General features: G+C 45.4%; 1 protein-coding gene across 3 annotated transcripts in view; it reads right to left on the bottom strand.

The window, feature by feature from the left end:
• CDKAL1 (CDK5 regulatory subunit associated protein 1 like 1) overlaps positions 1 to 18,441 on the bottom strand; it is a 963,682-nt gene that overhangs the window by 697,734 nt on the left and 247,507 nt on the right. For all 3 annotated transcript variants that reach the window (XM_040432802.1, XM_040432800.1, XM_040432801.1), the window contains one exon: positions 12,074 to 12,194. In XM_040432802.1, the coding sequence (XP_040288736.1) occupies positions 12,074 to 12,194 (121 nt within the window). The remainder of the gene's footprint in view (positions 1 to 12,073; positions 12,195 to 18,441) is intronic.

Raw genomic sequence — 18,441 nt, 5'->3', positions numbered from 1 at the left:
AATGTGTTAGCTGTAAAATTACATAATTCTGCCACTGCTTTTCTGATATTGTTTGTAATTATGTGTTAATTCGATTAAAGTGATACATTTATATAATGTCTGTTATGTCTTGCTATTTAACAAATTAAAAACATTTGAAAAATGTGTATAAATTGCTTTATGACGTTATATTTTGACACCTATAACTTCTCCATCGATGGAGCTGTGTGATGGCTTTAGGGATAAATTATAGTTTGCAGTAGTACCATTGTGGGGGCCAGAAAATGACCAGAACACAGCAATCCTGGCACTTTTCTTTTTTTTACAGCATTAGTGTGGGACAAAAAGTAATATTCTAATATTTTGGACAACAATGGCTGCAGCAAACCTGATTATGATTATTTTTTTATTCTGTATAACTTTTTTTTAAGATATATAGGAAAGGGAGAATGATTTTTCTTTGTATATTTTTTCAATCCACTGTACAACACTATTCTGATACCATTCTGACCAGAGCTTATCTAGCCTAATATGCAGCTCTTGCAGTTAACCCACTGTTTGCTGGGAGCAGAGCAAGACGCGCCATTGCCACTGCCTGATCTATATACACAGTGTTCATTGCACAATGTATACAGTAATGGGTAGGGGAAGAAGAAAAAAATAAGTCTCTGCCTTCTCTATAGGGAGCCTGGCTGTTACTGATAACAGGCTTCCCACCACCGCATCTGCACTATTATGCAGCATTAAATGCAGTTAGGGTGCTGCCAAACTTTTTTTTTTTTTTTTTTTATGCAGTTAAAAGGACCTGTTCTGACAAGCCTGTTTTAAAGCTTCATGCATTCCCCATGTATTAACAATTCTGGAGAATCTATTCTTATGACTATGTTGTGCCATTCCTTTATCATTTCTACTAGAAGTTATGAATCATTTCCTAGCAGTCTGCAGAAAGGGTACAGAGGGGAGGTAACCAGTTGGGGGGGTGTACCTGCACAGTCTGAAAATGGCAACACTGACTGGATAGAGCGAGTCTGTGCAGGTACACCCCCCCCCCCCCAACTTGTTACCACCCTTACTGGAGACTGCTAGCAATTAATTCATTCATAACTTCAAGTACAAATGATAAAGGAATGGCACAACATACAGACATAAGAGTAGATGCTCCATAACGGTTATTACATGGGGAATGCATTTAGCTAATAAAACTGGCATGTCAGGAGTGGCGACAGGTCCTCTTTAATCCAAAACCAGGAGTAGATATAAAAAATTAAAAAAAATAAAAATAGAATCTTTTATAATTTCTCCCCTTTTATGATCCACACCCGACAATGGTTTCAAAAGCTGCATCTCAGGTGTAATTTTGTCTTCAAAAACCACACTCCAAATAGACGCAACAGATGCCAAAATTGTGTCCTTTCAGCCTATGCCATAAGGTTTTGTTGGATAGAACACACATGCTCCTGGAAGCCAAATGATACTGCTGTATGAGAACTTGTGTTTTTTAGGCAAGATGTAGTTTATGGTCACCATTTTTTGGGGGGAAAAATATTTATTTTAATGTGTATTGTGTTTGTAAAAAAATGCTATTTTTTTTGTGGTAATCAGAATGATTATTTCCACTAGGACAGAAAACTTGTGTTGTGTAGCAATTTATTGGCCAATTACAACTTAAATTGCAGAAGTTAAAAGTCAGCTTACATTAATAACCTACATTTTGTAAAAATTTAAGGTGTGTCCGAGTTTGAATTTTTAGAGAGAAAATTTCTTAACATTTTTAGAAAGTAAGAAACAGTAGAAAACATATGCGTTCTAGGATACAGTGTACTACACAATTTTGGGGGCAAATAATGATACGATAGACCAATTCGGCCAAATTGAACACAAATCAAATTTTGAGCAATTCGATCATCTCTAGCCGAAATGAACAATAATTTTCATAAAATTATCATACAATGGTCAGCCAAAATGTCCAAACTGCCACTTATGCCATGTCTATGGTAAAGAATCAACCAAGCTGCAACAAAGATGCATTTGTAAAATGAATGGTAAATCTACAAAACTCTTGCTCTTCAGCCTTTACTAGTTGCACAAAGTATACAATGTCTTTGTAAGAAACTTTACTACAGTACAAGTCTGCTAGTCAGAGACACTAGCTCTTTATGAGAATATACTATGGTACAGAAGGTATATCTCCCTACATACTGAGGCATAGGTGATCGAACTTTTTTATTTTCTGCAAAAGTTCTTAATATAGATACTAGGGGTGGGCAGTATATGCGATATAGGCGATATGCGATATAAATTTGGGCCACGATATGGATTTTCGCCATATCGCCGGACCGCGATATGATCGCGCTCTCTGCGCGCACCATTTTCTCCTGAGCCAGCCAGCACAGTGGAGGGAGGAGGAGGGAGTCTCTCCCCACTGTGCACGGCTGCCGCTGAACACCAATGAGGACAGAGTAAGAGGAGGAGGAGGGGAGGGACTGTGGCCACTGCGCCACCAATGAATGTGCCGGCCATATCCCACAGGGTCCCCCTCCTCCCCCCCATCATTGGTGGCAGTGGGCAGTTCCGATCGGAGTCCCAGCAGTGTAATGCTGGGGCTCCGATCGGTTACCATGGCAGCCAGGACGCTACTGAAGTCCTGGCTGCGATGGTATGTTAGCGAGCAGCATTATACTCACGTGCGCCGTGGCCGCCAGGCGCTCCTTCTTCTGTCGGTGCGGCGGATTGCTAATGCTATTTTGCTAATGCTTATAGCATTAGCAATGCACCGCACAGACCTATGAGAAGAAGGAGCGACCGTGGGCCACGGCGCACGTGAGTATAATGCTGCTCGCTAACATACCATCGCAGCCAGGACTTCAGTAGCGTCCTGGCTGCCATGGTAACCGATCGGAGCCCCAGCATTACACTGCTGGGACTCCGATCGGAACTGCCCACTGCCACCAATGATGGGGAGGGGCAACCCTGTGGCCACTGCCACCAATGATGGGGGGGAAGGAGGGGCAACCCTGTGGCCACTGCCACCAATGATGGGGGGGAGGGGGACCCTGTGGCCACTGCCACCAATGATTAATACTGGGGAGGGAGAGAGGGAGGGAGAGGGGTGGGTTTGAGTTACCAGGGGGGGCACATCAGAGGCTGTGGGGGGGGGGGGGGGGCACATCAGAGGCTGCTGGGGGGGGCACATCAGAGGCTGCTGGGGGGGGGCACATCAGAGGCTGCTGGGGGGGGGCACATCAGAGGCTGCTGGGGGGGGGGGCACATCAGAGGCTGCTGGGGGGGGGCACATCAGAGGCTGCTGGGGGGGGGGCACATCAGAGGCTGCTGGGGGGGCACATCAGAGGCTGCGGGGGGGGCACATCAGAGGCTGCTGGGGGGGCACATCAGAGGCGGCTGGGGGGGCACATCAGAGGCGGCTGGGGGGGCACATCAGAGGCGGCTGGGGGGGCACATCAGAGGCGGCTGGGGGGGGCACATCAGAGGCGGCTGGGGGGGGGCACATCAGAGGCGGCTGGGGGGGGGCACATCAGAGGCGGCTGGGGGGGGGCACATCAGAGGCGGCTGGGGGGGGGGCACATCAGAGGCGGCTGGGGGGGGGCACATCAGAGGCGGCTGGGGGGGGGCACATCAGAGGCGGCTGGGGGGGGGGGCACATCAGAGGCGGCTGGGGGGGGGCACATCAGAGGCGGCTGGGGGGGGGCACATCAGAGGCGGCTGGGGGGGGGCACATCAGAGGCGGCTGGGGGGGGCACATCAGAGGCGGCTGGGGGGGGCACATCAGAGGCGGCTGGGGGGGGCACATCAGAGGCGGCTGGGGGGGGGCACATCAGAGGCGGCTGGGGGGGGGCACATCAGAGGCGGCTGGGGGGGGGCACATCAGAGGCGGCTGGGGGGGGGCACATCAGAGGCGGCTGGGGGGGGGCACATCAGAGGCGGCTGGGGGGGGGCACATCAGAGGCGGCTGGGGGGGGCACATCAGAGGCTGGGGGGGTACATCAGAGGCTGGCTGCCATGGTCAGCTCCCTACTGTTGTGTGCACAAAGCACAGGGCAGCAGGAAGAGTGTAAAGTCCTATTCACCCTAGCCCTTAAGGAGGCTAATAGTTATTAAATAAAAAGTAAAAAAAAAATAAAGTTTAAACACCCCCCCACCCCCAATATAGAAAACAATATATCGCAATATATATCGCATATCGCACATGCTTAAAATTATATCGCAATATAGATTTTTTAGGCCATATCGCCCACCCCTAATAGATACTCAAAAGGTTGAAATTGAAGACAGGAAAATTCTTGGATAAAAAAAGTAAAAAAATGAATTTTAAGGGGCTATCCCATAAAAGCAACACCTGTGCATATACCCCATGGCCATCAAATGAGCTGTTCTCCCAGTTGGAGACAACTGGTCAGAACGGAGACCACCACTGTATGAATAGCTCTTTTTCCAGTTGAACTCAAGCTGTCCTTGGATTAAAAGTACAGTTATTCATTTGAATGGCTGTCATGCGATACTTTGACTGGCCAGCTCAGCTATCGCATCCAACCCTCAAAAACAGCTGATTGCCGGGTTAAGATCTGGGGTAATCACCAGATTGCTCCGGACATGCAGTGAAAGGGCTGATGAGACAACCCCTTGACCAATGTAATTTGCGACCTCTTCCAGTAGGTTTTCGAAGAATGCATAATATTTGACAGTCTGACACCCATGAACTTCTGTTAATGCCACATTAAAGGAATTTTACTTTATTATTACTATTTACTCATTTTCTGTATGATTAGGGAGACACTGCCTTATTAATAACAGTGATGGCAAAGTCAGACTTTAGATCGTGGTGTGCCAGTCAAACTTCCTCTGGAAATATACAGGCTACATAATCTTAAACTTCTGCTGATTGGTCACGGCAGAGACCATGCAATCATTTTAAATATCCAATTTATTGTGGTTTGGAATATGAACCAAAGAACACTGTTATCACAAGGTAAAAAGTATCAGATGGTGTAATTTGTCTGTGAAAGATGAGGTCAAATAAGGTACTTCAGTCATCACAAAGCAGCAGTTAACGAAAAAACAGCAGATAAAAAATGGACGAAACCGGTGTATTCATTGGACTAAAGGATCAGCAAGGGAATCTCTGGTTTCAGCCTAATGGATAAAACATCACACATGGCACATTTTGACTTCCACGCTTAGACACATGGGAACATAAGAGCACTAGAACGTGATTGAAAGTGATGTGGGAGCTTTGCGTTTTAATTTCATCACTCCCTGGCAGGGCAGCAGGCCTGTGTCTCTCCTATACAGAGACCTTCAAATAGCACCACTGTGTACTCAAAAAAAAGAAAATGGATAGATCTGGTTTACTGCAATAACAAAAGTACTTCTGTATGCATAGAGAAATGTTTGAATTTGTTGACACCCAACTTGGGCTCGGAATTTCATTTTTTCGTTTTGTTCCATCATAGGAGCAGAAAAAACGGAATTCAAGCTGTGATGGATCCATCACATGATGGACATCACAAGAGATCAATAGTCCCCACTGATTTATAATGGGGAACGTTGGGTTCCATTATGGTGTCCTCCATTCATTCCGATAAATACTCCTAGGGGTCCATTCAAATATCCGCAAGAGTTTTGCAGTCCGCAAATTGCGGATCCGCAAAAAATGAGCACCGACCATGTGCGTTCCGCATTTTGCGGACCGCACACGGCCAACCCTGTGATAGAAACTAAAGTTTAGTCTTACCGGTAAACGGTTTTCCAGAAGTCCGACATGACAGTACCCACTGGAGGATGTCCTATTGGATATCTGTAGGGACAGGAAGCGTGAAAAGGTTAAAAGGCCCCTCCCCTACCCTCCCACCAGTGTTCTTTCCAATTACTACACCAGATAGGATCCAAACCATTTATTGAACTTCCATGTTAATCTCACATTGGAAATGTAATTAGGGACCCTGGCAATAATCGAAAAGAAATATGGGGGGGAAAATAACGGGTACTGTCATGTCGGACTTCTGGAAAACCGTTTACCGGTAAGACTAAACTTTAGTTTCCAGGACGTCCCTCCATGACAGTACCCACTGGAGAACTACCAGCTAAATAACTAGGGGGGGACCACAGCCTGAAGGACCTTACGACCGAACGCTGGGTCCTGGTTGGCCAGAGAATCAAGTCTATAATGCTTAACAAATGTAGAGAAACTGGACCAGGTAGCGGCCCTGCAAATCTGCTCCACCGAAGCATCCGCTTTTTCTGCCCATGACGATGCCATTGCTCTGGTGGAGTGGGCTTTTATGGATAAAGGACAAGTAAGACCTTTTTGTATGTAAACCTCTCGAATCAAGTCTCTGATCCAACGGGCTAGAGTCTGTTTCGAGGCCTTGCTGCCTCTGTTCCTTCCCCCAAACGAAACAAAGAGGCTCTGAGATTTTCTCCATTGCGCCGTCCTCTGAAGGTAAGCGAGAATGGATCTTCTTACGTCCAGGCAGTGGAATCTTTCCTCCTTCGTATTCTTGGGGGAGGCACAAAAGGAGGGAAGGATTATTTCCTGGTTCCTGTGAAATGGAGATACCACTTTTGGTAAAAAGGACTGATCTAATTTTAAAATGACTCGGTCATCTAGAATTTTCAAGAATGGTTCCCTGATGGAGAGGGCTTGAATCTCCCCAATTCTACGAGCTGTGGTAATGGCTAGAAGAAAGACAGTTTTTAGGGAAAGTAATTTATCTGATAACTGGTCAATAGGCTCAAAGGGAGAACCACAAAGACCGTCTAAGACTATATTTAAGTCCCATGGGGGGACCGTCTGCCTAATGGTAGGTCTCAACCTGGAGATTGATTTAACAAATCTTCTAATCCATCTGTGGTCTGCCAGAGGGGTATCCAGGAAACTACTCAAAGCCGATATTTGGACTTTAAGGGTACTGGGTTTCAGACCCAAATCGAAACCTGCCTGTAAGAAGTCCAGGATGCAGCCTATGGATGGGACCGAGATCCCTGGATGAGTATCTGAGAGCCATGATGTAAACCTCCTCCATATCTTTAAGTATATGGCTGAGGTTACAGGTTTGCGGCTCTGCTGCAAGGTTGAAATTACCTTATCTGATAGGCCTTTACTTCTTAGGATTTGCCTTTCAGGATCCAGGCTGTTAGTTTCAATTTCTCGAGGTTCGGGTGTTCCAGGGGCCCCTGTACGAGAAGGTCCTTCCTTCCTGGAAGGGTTATTGGATCGTCTATGAGTAAATCCTTTAGCAGCGGGAACCAGGCTCTCTTCGGCCAGGCCGGGGCTATCAGAATAAGGGTCGCTGAGCAAGTTTTTAGCTTCTTCAGGACCAAAGGAATCAAGGGAAAGGGAGGGAAGGCATATGCCAGGTTTGTGTCCCAAACCTGGGATAAGGCGTCTACCCCTAGTGGATTGTCTCTGGGGTTCAGAGAGAAGAACTGATTTACTTGGGTGTTCCTCCTGGAAGCAAATAGGTCTATTTGTGGGAACCCCCACTGGTGGCAGATCTGAAAGAAGACCTCCCGGTTTAGGCACCATTCGCCTGCGTCGAGACAGTGTCTGCTTAGAAAGTCTGCTGCTGAGTTGTCTGCCCCCTTCAGGTGAACGGCCGTCACAGAGAGGATCTTCCTCTCTGCCCAGTGAAAAATCTTTTCTGACAGAACCTGAAGATGAGGGTTCCTGGTTCCCCCTTGCCTCTTCAGGTAACACACCGTAGTCATGTTGTCTGACAGGATTTTGATGTGGTGGTTGTAGAGAATGAAATCGGCCGATTCTAGGGTCTTCCATACAGCCTTCAATTCCCTGTAATTTGAGGACCTGTGGCTGTCCAGGCTGGACCATCGACCCTGGAAGACATGACCCTTCAGATGGGCACCCCAGCCCCACTGGCTTGCATCCGTGGTGATGACAATGGAAGGAGACGGGTTCCCGGCTACCCCCTTCCTTAGATTTTCGGGGTTGATCCACCACGAAAGGGATTTTAGACACCGCTTTGTAAGCGCTATCCTTGTGTCTAGGGAATGATGATCCCTGTTCCATGATGACAGGATTGCGGCCTGTAGGATCCTGGAATGAAACTGAGCCCACGGGATTACTGATATACATGATGTCATCAGGCCCAGAATTTTCATAGCCTCTCAGAGTATGGACCCTCCTTTTTTGGAACGCCACTATCTTCCCCTTTATGATCACCTGCTTGGACTCTGGAAGGAAAGAAATTTGATTTCTTGAGTCCAAGAGAACTCCCAGGAATTGTTTCCTGGTGCTTGGTCTTAGGTCGGATTTGGGGTAATTTATTATCCAGCCGAGATCCTTGAACAGAGCTAGGGTCTGATGGATGCTGCTCTCGAGGTTCAGTTTGGTGTCTGCTATTAGGAGAAAATCGTCGAGGTATGGAACAATCTTTATCTGCTGTACTCTCAGATACGCCACTACCTCTGTGATGATCTTTGTAAAGATGCGAGGGGCCGACGAAATACCAAAGGGGAGACACTGGAATTGGTAATGGAGAGTCCCCTCCTGGATGACTGCAAACCTGAGATATTTCTGGTGTAAAGGATGAATCGGGATGTGATAATACGCATCCTTCAGGTCCATGGTACATAGTAGATCTCCAACTGAAATTAACGGGATTGCTGATCTTATGGATTCCATCTTGAACTTGTGATAGGTTATTGACTGGTTCAAGGATTTCAGGTTGAGGATTGTCCTGTAAGAACCATCCGGCTTTTTTATTAGAAAAAGGCTTGAATAGTGTCCCAAGTATTTTTGATCTTCCGGAACCTGGACTATAGCATTTAAACTTAGAAGCTTCTGCAAGTCCAGACCTAACTGATCTTGTTGCTCCCTTGAATGGAATTTGGTGATTAGGAATCTTTCCGGGGGAGGAACGCGAAATTCTAATCTTACCCTTTCTCGGATGGAATTGAGGATCCACTGATTTTGGGTAATCCGAGTCCAGGATTCCCAAAACAGGCGAAGCCTGCCCCCTACTGGCCTGATGTCATTGTTTGCTTGGGCCTGAGTTAGGATTGAAGAGGAACCCTCTACCTCTCCCTCCTTTAGGGTAGCTCCATCTACCCGTTTTACCTTTTCCTCTCTCTGAGGATGTGAAGTGCCTAGAGGTCTTACGAAAGGGCTGTACAGGTTTCTTAGCCTTTTCTTCTGGAAACCCCTTCTTTTTGTCCGCTGCACTTTCCAAGATGGAATCTAGGACCTGGCCAAAAAGGTATGCTCCAGTAAAGGGGATTGCACATAGTTTGTTTTTTGATGCAATGTCTCCCGTCCAGGATTTGAGCAAGAGGGCCAGTCTTGCAGTATTTGTAAGGGCGTCATTCCTGGCTGAGAAACGAATCGACTCTGCCGAAGCGTCTGCCATGAAGGATGCTGCAATCTTTAGTAACGGTAAGGACTCGAGTATTTCCTCCCTGGAAGTTTTCATTTTTAGATGTTCTTCCAGTTGCTCAAGCCATAGGCACATGGCGCGAGCAACCGAAGTTGCTGCAATATTAGCATTAAAAGTAGCCGCTGAAGATTCCCAGGCTTTTTTCAGAAGAGCATCCATCTTCCGATCCATGGGGTCCTTTAACTGTGAGGAATCCTCGAATGGAATGGACGTCTTCTTCACCACTTTGGCGACCTGGATGTCGACTTTTGGAACTTCATCCCAAAGTTTTGTTTCCTCCGGGTTGAAAGCCATCCTGCTTTTAAACTCTCTGGGTACATAGAGCTTTTTATCGCCCTCTTCCCACTCATCTTTGATAAGATCCTGTAAGTATGAATTTACCGGGAAAAGTTTTCTTTTCCTGGCCCTTAAACCGCCGAACATCTCGTCCTGTACAGAACGCTTCGGCTCCTCCTCCTCAACAGCCATGGTTTGTCTCACTGCTGTAAGGAGCGAGTCCAGATGTTCTGAGGAAAATAGATATCTCTTGGGTTCCTCTGACACGGAAGGGGGGATCTCCTCCTCCATTTCGTCCGAAGGATACCCGGTTTCCTCCTCCGACTCTGATACCACATGTACTCTGGCACGCTTGGACGGAGGGGAAGAGGGAACTGGAAGGCAAGGGGGCTGACTCATTCCTGCCGCCTGAACTTCATCTCTGACAATGGCCCTCAGCTCTTCCAGAAAAGATGGTTGCTCCTCCTTTAGGATTTTTGCCAAGCAATCCGTGCAGAGGGCCTTCTTATACGACTCAGAAAGCTTTTTAGTGCACGTAGCACATTTCCTAGCTTTTTTCCTGGAGTCTCCATGTGGTTTGTGTCCCGTCTCCTTTTCCACCTTAATAGGGGGAGAAGGAGATATAAAAACTGGTCTAAAGGATTTATTAACCTAACCAGCCGGATACTACTTACAGTAGTCTGGATGAGGGGGTCAGCTACCGCATCTAGCCTGCTCAACCCTTGGGCCTCCATGATGTACCTGCCTGGAGCACACATCACAGCGTCTTTTAAAGGATCTTACCTTACTGGCCCATCCCTCATCGCCGCCGGATCCGCCTCCTCTTCTGGGGGACTCATCCTAAGAGGAGTCGACCTCTCATGCGAAGCCTCCGGCTGAGGCTCCAGCCTGAATGCGCGCCGGTATCCTGGCCACGTCACTTCCGGGTCGCACAGGAAGTGACGTGGAACGCATCATCGGAGGAGGACGGAGCCGCTGCTGTGCGCAGAGCTCCATCGGAGAAGCCGCAACAGCGTCCTGGTACCGCGGCGTCAGAAAAAGGTACCCGGAAAGCTAGGGGACCCCTTCCCGGAGGGGTGCTGGCTTTAGGCCGCAAACGGAGGCTGAAGAGGAGAGGCATGAGCCCCCCGACCAGCCTGGCCTAGTACTGATCCCTACACGTAGCAGAGATCCCTTCTCACAGCTCCTATCCCCGTAGGGACAGGAAGAACACTGGTGGGAGGGTAGGGGAGGGGCCTTTTAACCTTTTCACGCTTCCTGTCCCTACAGATATCCAATAGGACATCCTCCAGTGGGTACTGTCATGGAGGGACGTCCTGGAAATGTCTATTCTTGTCTGCGATTGCATACAATAAAAGGACATGCTCTATCTTTTTTGCGGGGCCTCAGAACGAAACTACGGTTGCGGCCCCATTGAACAGAATGGGTCCACACCCCTTCTGCAAAATTTTTGAATGGATGGGGACCAATTCATACGGACATGTGAACGGACCCTTAATCTGAGATGGTGTCTACAAATCATATGTGAACAGAGCCTTAGAAGTGACAGCCTTAAATAAAACGGTCAAAAAGTCCTGAGAGGGATACAACAACTAATTGGGGCTTCATATGGCACAACTACTTTTAACAGAAGACCCTTGTGTGCACTGCACACCCACAGTGCATATATGACTAGACTGATCACATGATACAGCATCATCAAATCTCAGCCATAGTTTTCCTGCTAAAATCTGCAGTTGCAGAGTACACTGGTCATAAATAGGGGTGCTTGCACATGCGCTGAGACACCAGCATCAGTGGCAGGGGACTGTGAAACACAACTACCCAAATCTGCAGCATCTCACAGTAGCATCTTAACAAATCTCATCCACCTTATGGAAAACTATTTGCACACATCTTGACATGCGGTGCAGATTTTAAACCTACATGTCAATTTGTTCTAAGGATTTTCACAGTGGATTTTGCCCTTTGAAATCTGTGGAAAATGCGTGACTAAATCAGACACTGGCATGGATTTGTGGCAAAATTCACAATGGCTTTTCCATCCCACTTGGACGTATCCCTAAGCTAGTTTTAAACTGTTTGGTCAGACAGTTGACGGCATATGTGAGAAAACAATCGGCATGAATAGAAATGTGTGTGTGTAATAAATGCTAAATATAACAATATAACAAACTGTGTTGAAATCTTCATAAAGAAAAAATAAAAAGAAAATTTTATATTATATATACACACACACACACAAAATGACATAACAAAAGATACTATTTAGAGTCCCAGAGTGTCTCTGAAGATTTTTGTTCCCTTTTAATAAATTGAGCTGCAGAAGAGCTCTATGTCTGGGAAAAACTAAATTGAATTCTTAGGCAGCACTGAATATTTTATGAGCAAATTTGAAAGAAGCTTACCCTGTATTGATGGAAATGATTTCTATCAGTGGGTTCTTCCTAATCTTTGGCAAATCCAATCGAGCTCCCCCCAACCGTTTTCCATTATCCTTTTTCTGACCCAGCAGTCGCACCGAGTGACCTTCAAATGAAGCACATAAATACACAAACACAAGTCACGCTACTTCAGGATCATTCATCTCTCTGCCAGATATATTAATGGCAGCATTTAAATATTTAAAACAGACATTACCAGCGAAGAAAATATATAGGAATGATCTGCAATAATGGTAAAAACCACAGGGGGAATTTATAACTGTGACACAAGTAATGAGGCTGGAAACAAGATATTACATATATACATGCAGATGCCCAGAGATTTTGGTATCTCTGCTGCAGATCTGAGATTAAAAAGGCAGAAACAGTTATCTGTAGTGGTGAATACAAACTGTGCCATAACTTGTGGAGACAGTGAGAAAAGAATGCATTTTCAATTTTATACCACAAATCTTATTAGTCATTCAAAGAAAAAGGGATTCTCAGGTTCAAATACTGCATATATAAATATACCCGTTTTTCATACCAGCACTTTCCTTCTGCTGTTCTCAGCATCACTGCATCCTGGCAGGAAGTTTACATGCATACCTTCCTGTTTTCATCAGCTTCCTGCTAGGTTTAATAACCAAACCAATCAAGATATTCCCTATAATGTTTCACAGGGCTTGCTCTGCCTAGCTAACATTAAAGGGTTTCTACCACCAGAAATAAAGTCATGTAGCTAACTGACAATAGCACATCGCTAATGTCAGCACTAAATAACAGTATGTTTTTTACCTTTCTCCCTGCAGCCGTTTTGGTAAAATAAGCATTTTTATAATATGCTAATGAGCCTCTAGGTGCTATGTGGGCGTAAAATCAGCACCTAGAGGCTCCGTCCACTCACCCTTTATCCCGCGCCGCACCTCTTGATTGATGCGACGGTTCGCAGCATCGTTGACTAAATCCCGCGCCTTCGCCGTTTACTTCTGTACTCTGCGTAGGCGCAGTGAGTGAATGATGAGCTCCTGGTGCCGGATTCCTCACTGCGCCTGCGCCGACTACGTCACAGTGAGAAAGCCGGCACCAGGAGCCCATCATTCACTCATTGCACCTGCGCCGAGTACAGAAGTGAACGGAGCAGGCGCGGTATTTCGTCAACAATGCAGCGGACCGTCACATCAATCAAGAGGAGCGGGGCGGGCAGAACAGGGGACCTGTACGGGATAAAGGGTGAGTGGACAGAGCCTCTAGGTGCTGATTTTACCTAGAGGCTCATTAGCATATTATAAAAGTGCTTATTTTACCAAAACGGCTGCAGTGAGAAATGTAAAAAAACACTAATGTAGTAGTGCTGACATTAGCGCAACGCTAATGTCAGTCAGCTACATAACAGTATTTCTGGTGGTACAAACCCTTTAAGAGGGGAGGTGTAGGGGCGTGATTACTGAGAGAAGTGACAGGCGGAGCAAGTATGGAAATATTGCAGAGCAAAGCATGCTGGGGTTGTTTACAAAAGCCGAGCAAGAAGCAAGCCATGTAAACTTCCTGCCAGGATGCAGTAATGCAGGAAAAGGGAAAGGAAAGTTCTAACATGTAAAACAGTTATATGAGGCAAATATATGCAGCATTTTGGGTTCTCTTGGTATATAAAAAATAAATTACGAAACCAGAAAACCCATTTAAGGATGCCATGTTAACTAAAATTCCCATCCTTTCACATTCAAGTACTTAATATTGAAGCTCCACGTTTCATTGAATTTAGACAGTGTAGTTCGAAATCTCATTTGTCTTTAATGTTTCTTATGGGCTACTGAACGTCCCACCACATATTACCTATAATATGGAAAACAAGTGCCTAGGTTACGGTCACGGCGGGAAAGTCAAGATTTACTACTAGATGGCTAAAATAAGCCAATTCCTGAATGCCTTGCCCAGAGAAAAGTACGGTAGGTAAGGCCAGATCACATGATTAAGAGGCTATTTGCGTGCTTCATTCCAAACTATGCTGAAGATACTTGGTAACCATAAATGCAGGCCAAGGATAGGTCATCAGTATCTGATTGGTGGGATTCCAACTCCTGACACCCCAGCCGATAGTCTTTTTACATAGGCTGCGTCACTCTGGTGAAGACTGTAGCTTCTTCCTAGGCCAGTGACATTATCAGTCACGTGACCTAGACACAGCTTAGTCCTATTCAAGTGAATAGGCCTGGGCTGCAATACCAAGTACAGCCACTATACAGTGAATGGCGCTGAGCTTGGTATGTTGTGAGGAGACTCCCCAAAGCGCCGCCTCTTCAAACAGCTGATAGCTGGTGGTGCCTTAATACTCAGGATAGGTCATCAATATTATACTACCAGAAAACCCCTAAAGGTACATCTACATGGCAATTTTGACTGGGACAGCTGCTGCGTGACCAAACATCACAATGTAGCGGGGCTGCAATAATAATGAATGAAGTCACAGAGCGACTCGCATGTTTGCTGTGACCGTGACATGAGAATTGCAAAAAATCCAGCAATTCGCATGTTTCAGTCACATCAAACATGTGACTCGCACTGCAACCCTATTCATTCCTATGGCAGCTGTGCTACAATGCTAAAATTGGGCATGACACTGGCATGTAGACATACCTTTAAAGCAGGCATGCTCAACTTGCGGCCCTCCAGCTGTTAAACTACAACTCCCATCATGCCATGCTGAAGGCTTATAGCTGTAGGCTGTCCAAGCATGCTGGGAGTTGTAGTTTTGCAACCGCTGAAGGGCCACAGGTTGGGCATCACTGCTTTAAAGGCTATGCACACCTTTGTGGACACTTATTATTGCATTGTACTTATTTTAAAACTAAAAATAATTTTTTCAATTGGTCTTTATTAACAATACGGAATCCTTTTTGTGTACAGAGCTGACATGCTCTACTAACTGCCTGTGGATTTTTTGTCTTTTCCGTCATCTGAGGAGCAGACAGACTACTTATCTCAGCTCTCTCACATTATAAAACACTTAAAGCTCAATTCTTCTCTTACTGATAAGAATGTGGCTTAAATAAGTTTTTATGATCTCTTAGGCCCCTTGCAGACGAGCGTGTCCGGATGCGTCCCGGGCTCATTGCGGCAAACCCGCACAAGTATGTACGCAATTGCAGTCAGTTTTGACTGCAATTGCGTTTCGTTGTTCAGTTTTTATCGCACGGGTGCAATGCGTTTTGCACGCGCGTGATAAAAAACTGAATGTGGTACCCAGACCTGAACTTCTTCACTGAAGTTCAGGTTTGGGTTCGGTGTTGTGTAGATGTAAATATTTTCCCTTATAACACTGTTATAAGGGAAAATAGCATTCTTTAATACAGAATGCTTAGTCAATTTAAGGGTTTAAAAAAATTAAATTAAATTACCTCCCCTCCTCCAATTGATCGCGTAGCTGCCGGTCTCCTGTTCTTTCTTCAGGACCTGTCAAAGGACCTGTGGTGACGTCACTGAGCTCATCACATGGTCCAATCACATAGTCCATCACCACAGTGATGGACCATGTGATTGGACCATGTGATGTGACGTCACCACAGGTCCTTTAGCCGGCAGCTCATGATTAAGAAGTAAGAAGAGATCGGCAACCGCGATCAAGAGGAGGAGGCAAGTTATTTTTTACCCTCAATTGACCTTGTACTAAGCATTCTGTATGAAAGAATGCTATTATTTTCCCTCATAACCATGTTATAAGGGAAAATAATACAGTGAATAGACTGTCATCTTCGCAACCATGCGTAAAAATCACACCGCATCCGCACTTGCTTGCGATTTTCACGTAGCCCCATTCACTTCTATGGGGCCCGCGTTGCGTGGAAAACGCACAATATAGAGCATGCTGCGATTTTCACGCAACGCACAAGTGATGCGTGAAAATCACCGCTCATGTGCACAGCCCCATAGAAGTAAATGGGTCCGGATTCAGTGCGGGCGCAATGCCTTCACCTCACGCATTGCACCCGCGCGGAAAACTCGCCCGTGTGAAAGGGGCTTAGGCTACTTTCACACTTGCGGCAGAGTGATCCAGCAAGCAGTTCCATCGCTGGCAATCTGCATGCAAACGGATGCGAATTAGTCTTACAAATGCATTGCAAGAACAGATCTGCCTCTCCGGATGTCATCCGGAGAAACGGATCAGTTATATATTTTTTTCACATTTTTACCGGTACGGATCCGGCATTGCGGTATTTTTTATGCACTAATACATTTCAATGCAAATTAATGCCGAATCCGGCATCTGATCCGGATTTTTGGATGGAGAAAATACCGCAGCATCCTGCAGTATTTCCTCCATCCAAAATGGCGTTCAGTGACTGAACTTGAAGACATCCTGAACGGACTTCTCTCCATTCAGAATGCATGGGGATAAAACTGATCAGTTCTTTTCCGGTATTGAGCCCCTACGACGGAACTCAGTGCCGGAAAAGAAAAACGCTAGTGTGAAAGTACACTTACTAGTTTAGAGAAGAGTGTTATAAGACCAGCACAAAGTGAAAGTACCAGTCACACAATTAGAAAAACAGTTAACCCTTTGTGAAAGAACAGCTCAATATATTTAATAAAGGCCAATTGAAAATATGATTTTTGGCCAAAAATGAGTGAAATGCAATCAAACAAAAATTGCCTCCAAAAGGTATACATAGCCTTTAAGCTTTTTCTTAAGAAAGGATGAGTTTGCTGAATCCGCAAACTAGAAAAAAATAGGACATGCACATTTTTTTATTTTTTTTTTGCGGGGCAACAGAACGGACATACGGATGCTGACAGCACACGGTGTGCTGTCCGTGTTTTTTGCGGACCCATTGAAATAAATGGGTCCGCATCCTATCCGCAAAAAAACAAACTTTGTGTGCATGTAGGCTAACCTATCTATTGCAGAAAGTGTGTGATTTTCAACCCCAGATAGCATAGCAATGTAATGAGTGATCTGCAGCTAAATTATGCACTAAAATCAACCACCAAAATCCTCATTTAAACACACACAAACTTGAGTCTGGATTTTGGTATAGTTTTTTCTCTTAGAAATGCTGAGTAAATTGACAACTGGGTGTTCTTCACTGTGTAAATAGAGTGGTCAGAAATTTGTTTCACTCACCCACTCACTTGAGTAGTCAAGTCATGCATTGAAAAATGCAAAATAGAGAACAGGTTATTTTTTTTTCAGTAGAGCAAACTTGTGTGAGTGAGAAGGAATGCCCACATGCATAAACCCACTGACTAATAGGTCAGTTTTCAGTCTGGGTGCCTGCGGCTCCAAACACAGATGGCAATCGCTCTTTGATTCTCGCTCTTGTACATGAGCCCTTATAAAGGTAACTGGTAAATTTCAGTTATCAATTTCTGCACACATTTTTTTTTTGGGGGGGGGGGAGAATTAAAAAAGGAATAATATAAAGAATGCTAAGAAAGCTCTTCAGTATTATTTCAGGAGGAATACAAGTATTTACTGAAATAGACATTTTAGAAGTGCCAAGAGGTCCTCTTTAAAATTACGTTGATCTCCATAGTGCTTCTCAGGTAGGCAGGAGCTAAGCCACAAGTATGCTTTGGCATGTCTACAAGCTGGCCAGAATTCAAAGAATACAAGAAAATATTTTCTTTCAAAAAGCGATTTTGAGGTTAGAAACAATTTGGGAATCATAATGTGCATTTACACCGAGCGAGGACAAGCCAATTGTCGCAAAGGAAGCGTTCCTTCCCGACAGTCAGACGCTCGTTAAGTATGAGGACGTGTGATTGCTGCTGCCATCGTCTGCCCCCATACAAAGCAAACGCTGGTTCATCTGGTAATCGGGATATTTTAACATGTTAAAAAATCCTAGTTTGCTGGCAGCAGATTGTGCTGTGTAATAGTTTGCCGGCAGCAGAGCACCTGAGACAGTGTAGGGACAAGCGATGCATTAGCGATCGCTCGTCCCTATACTGAGGAGGGGATCACTGCATGTAATGGCAGTGGTCTCCTCCTCTAGCGAGCAGGTGGTTGACCAGAGGGAACGCTTCCCTCCCAACAATCGTCTGCTCTATATGCCCGTGTAATAGGACCCTTACATGCTCATGTGATAATTACAGACTAATTGTTTTTCACATAAGCCAAAATCAGAGGAAACAAAGCATTAATAAGGTTAGTCAACAGTGGTTAAGTGTGTACTGATGGGCATCACGGTATGTGCCAACCGGTCTAATTAAAATCTACTAAATAACAGACATGTTAAAAATGCCTGAAACGGCCATTTCTAACACACTCTAGGAAGAACCATTTATTCTCAAGCCCAAATATTTACTACAGCGACATGTGGCCATCTATCATGACCTTGCTTCACTAATTA

This window comes from Bufo bufo, chromosome 5, assembly GCF_905171765.1.
Source record: "Bufo bufo chromosome 5, aBufBuf1.1, whole genome shotgun sequence".
In the NCBI taxonomy this organism is placed as follows: Eukaryota; Metazoa; Chordata; class Amphibia; order Anura; family Bufonidae; genus Bufo; species Bufo bufo.
The sequence above is the reverse complement of the archived record's forward strand: the minus strand, read 5'-3'. Positions and strand labels throughout refer to the sequence as shown.